We start from the raw sequence: 4,005 nt of genomic DNA on the forward strand, positions 1-4,005 counted from the left end.
TTAGTAGAAGTATATTATGATTAACATTATGTGTAACATAACCATAGTATTACATATGTGTTCACAATATATATGCTTATATGTGTAATGTGTGTATGATATATTATTTCATATAATTTATATATTACTTAATATACCATATTAAATATTAACATCAATAACTAGATTGACATAACTCATTATTACAGGCATAATTAAGCTTTATATATTTATGCATTATGTGATATATTTATATAACATATAAAGCATTAACATGATTAACAATAATAATCGGTATATGACAGTTTCTATAAAATCATGCTTTAATAATATTAATGTTTAAATTGCTCTCATTAAGTAAAATTTAAAATTCAATTTCTAACAAATGACTGGTGCCTGCTATATTGGCTGGTACAGTTCAGAGGTTATTTCCATCCTACAGGAAGTTGGACTGGGAAATGTGACCCTAAAGTTTGCCTGGTGCTGTCTGGCCGTCGGAGGTTGACTTGGCATATCCCTCTGTAAGCAATGGGGGTGGTTTTCTGGGTAGGCCAGAGGCCATAGCATGCTTAGAAAATGTGAGGGTTTGATGTGTTACAGCTTCTGCACTTTTGATCAGTTGTCATCCAACAGCGCAGAGAAACTTCTGGAAGAGGGCTCCCCCCACCCCAATTCAGCTCTGGGATGGCTCCTCCACCCTCAGTGGGAGGGTAAGAGCCTTGAGCAGGGGATCTAGCAGGTTAGGGCCTGTGACTTATAAGGGACCTCGCTGAAGGGAGAGGACAGACGAGCCAGCAGTCTCTGGGAAAGCCTTTATTCCCCTTCAGTGACCCCTTTGGCCACAGGTCAACCCTCTTCTGGGACACTGAGCTTCTCCTTCACCCCACAGGACACCACAGCGAAGAAGAACTCGGGGAAGAAGGTGCGGATGAACACAGCAGCCTTGGGGATCGGGTTGGCCATGAACACCTCTTGCTTCTTCCTCCGTACTGTGCGCATCACTTCCTCAGCCACCTCCACCGGGTGCACGCCGTAGGCCAGCTTCCTGCAAAAGACTGGAAGCACAAGCCAGGCCGGTCAAATCCCCTGACTATCAAGATGCTTGCATGCATCTTTAGCGTCATGGTGTGCTAACACTCTGTCAACCTCTGGTCTCAACCCTGGGGGTAACACTTCACCCTCCAACCGTTGCTGCTTGGTCTGCTACCTCCTTTACTCCTCGGTGCCTTCCCAGTGCGGGGGATGGGGACGGAGGTAGGGCAATAAGGAAGCAAAGGAAGGCCCGCCGTTTGTGCTGGCGAAGCTGCGCATGCCCAGGACCTCTGGCAGTCCTTGCTCTGTCTTCCAGCCCAGTTCACATTGGTGTCTTAATGAGGACCTCAAGGTCTGGGTGAGGAGCCTCTTTCATTAGATTATTCTAGAATAATTAGCATTCTTGGTGGGCTAGAACCTTCTTCCTGGTTTTCTAAAGGAGAAATGGGGCTAGCTCTGTGAAGGGCTTGCCTCTGAGCTGAGGTACAGACTGTGCTGGCTGGTGAAGCTTACCCTCCATCTGTAGCTGCCTCTTCAGAAACAGAGCAGGGTGGTTCTTAAAGGCCATGTGCTGGCTGTTAAGTCTGGGAAATGCTGTTGATGAGGGTGAGTATCTAATTCAACCCTGCTAAGGTCCTCTGGCTGCAGCTTTGAGGTGCTGTCTATATGGTACTGCAGACTTAAAGATTTAGTTTCTTCACCCCCCACACTCAGGGTTCTCTTTGAATTCTTACATTTACAAATGGACGTCTCCCAGTTTCTTTGCTCGGGATAAGCATGGTAGGAACGGATGAAAGTGGGGCTCACGGTGCTGACCACAACGTCGTATTCCTCAACCTCAGCTCTGAGGCAGTCAAAGAAGCCCATGACGGCATGCTTGGAGGCCGCATCTGGAAAAAAAGACCAGCCAGAGATGTGTACAGGAAGGGATCCCACCCTGCTTCCCTGGGGTTGCACTGCAGACAAGAGGGCAGACACGAATCTTCTTGGCTCAGAGCTGAAAGGGACTTGAAAACTTCCTGGGTTAGACTGTTACAATTCATTCATCTACCATCTCACCAGATCTCTGTCCCTGTTGTGTGACTTGCTGTCTCCTGAATTTAAACTATCCCTCAAGATCCATAGGTTCCCCAGCCATGGACTGAAATACTCAGAAAAATAATTGTATGTCTACTAAACACACGCAGACTTTCTTCTTATCCTCATTCCCTAGACAGGACTATAGCAACTTCTCCACAGCCATGTTAGGAAGTTCTCACAATCCAGAGATGATAGGAAGTATGTGAGAGGGTGTATACTAAGCAAATAGCACAGCTGAGGGGGATGAATGGGGGCTAGAACCACTGAGCCCTGCATGCTGAGAGACCATTGTATACTGGGTAAAAAGACAGAGGAGCCATTATGTCCACTCCATGAAGAGGAAAGGGGAAGCTGAGAGGTTGTGTGATGACACTAGGTTCCACAACCAAAGGTGGAAAAGCATCAACTAGAATCCTGGCCTCCTGTCTCCTATACTGCCATAGGATCCTGGTCTTCTATCTCCTATGCCTCAGTAGAAATACCCTCAGAGCTCACACAGTAGGACCACCCTCAGAGCTCACACAGTAGGACCACCCTCAGAGCTTACATAGTAGGACCACCCTCAGAGCTCACATAGTAGGACCACCCTCAGAGCTCACACTGTAGGACCACCCTCAGAGCTCACACAGTAGGACCACCCTTAGACCTCACAGTAGGGCCACCCTCAGAGCTCACAGAAGGACCACCCTCAGAGCTCACACAGTAGGACCACCCTTAGACCTCACAGTAGGGCTACCCTCAGACCTCACAGAACATCCAATTCTACTTTGGTGAACATAGGGAAGTTTAAAGCAAGGACACATCTTCACACTACTAAGAGGGCTGAAATCTAGATGGACCATCACAAGTATTGGTGAGTAGAGGAGAGATCAGAACCCTTATGGCATGCTGGTGGGACTATCAAGGGTGTGTCTGCTTTGGAAGTAGGCTGGGAGTTTCTTAAACATTTAAATATAATTCTTCTTCTAGGTTTGAACCTGGAAGAAATGAAGCCATGTTCTTACAGAAAGGATTCATGCGTGCTCATAGGAGCATTGTTCATAATTCCAAAGTGGAATCACTAAATAGCTATCAATAGATGGCTAGATAAATAACGTGCTACACCCAAGCAATGCAGCATTTTCCATCAATTGAAAGAAATGTGGATGCATGCCACAACACTGTGCTACAAATAACAAACGTCCAAAAGAGCCAGGAACGGTCTGCACCAGGGAGGTGTTCAAAAAGCCCGCCCCTGTCTGAGGATATATAAAGTGGCTGATGAAGACAGTTTCCTCAGGGTGTAGCCACTTGTGAGTTATCCATGTTCCTATAAGGTAACTCGCCATCCATCTCCTGTCTCCAGCACTAATAAAACTCTTTGGTTCATCAAGCTAGACTTGGGTAAAACCATCTCTTGTGTCTGTCATTGGCTCTTTATTAGGGTGAGTAGATATTTGTTCATATCTCCTGGGGAAGATAAACATAACAGGGACATTACAAAGGTGGGACTGTTTCCACACTGACTCCTGACAGACCCTGGGAATACACCCCTAGAGTTTCCTCCACACACATCTCTCTTTCGGGGCTTCGCACATTCTTGGTGGGATTCTCGGTGGCGATAAGCACGCCGTAGATAAACCTCTTTGGCTATGATGTTGTTTCTGCACAAAGCTCCACCCTGGGGTTCTGTTCCCATTCTTTCCCCTTTTCCTCAGAGGAAGTCCCTCTTCCTCCTTGTGATGTGTGTCCTTCTTGTCCCAAGTGCTACTCTTTGGGAACCACTTCATAGAAGAAGACTGTTTGAGCTAGGGCTATACATGCATGTAAAAGTGTGACTATCATGTCCCCTACACTATTACATTGAAGCAGCACATGCTGTACTGCCGCCACCGCCGTAAGTGTAAAAGTGTGACTATCATGTCCCCTACACTA

At 46.5% G+C, this 4,005-nt stretch overlaps 1 protein-coding gene across 1 annotated transcript in view; it reads right to left on the bottom strand.

Annotated features, from left to right (window-relative positions):
- Positions 1 to 790: 790 nt before the first annotated feature.
- The window catches only part of Dhrs7c (dehydrogenase/reductase 7C), a 26,793-nt gene continuing 23,578 nt past the window's right edge, over positions 791 to 4,005 (bottom strand). The window contains exons 6-7 of the mRNA XM_052195770.1: positions 1,746 to 1,901; positions 791 to 1,034 (exon numbers count right to left, since the gene is read on the bottom strand). Coding sequence (XP_052051730.1) covers positions 826 to 1,034; positions 1,746 to 1,901 — 365 coding nt within the window. The 3' untranslated portion in view covers positions 791 to 825. The remainder of the gene's footprint in view (positions 1,035 to 1,745; positions 1,902 to 4,005) is intronic.

The sequence above is a fragment of the Apodemus sylvaticus genome, chromosome 10 (genome assembly GCF_947179515.1).
Source record: "Apodemus sylvaticus chromosome 10, mApoSyl1.1, whole genome shotgun sequence".
NCBI classification, from domain to species: domain Eukaryota; kingdom Metazoa; phylum Chordata; class Mammalia; order Rodentia; family Muridae; genus Apodemus; species Apodemus sylvaticus.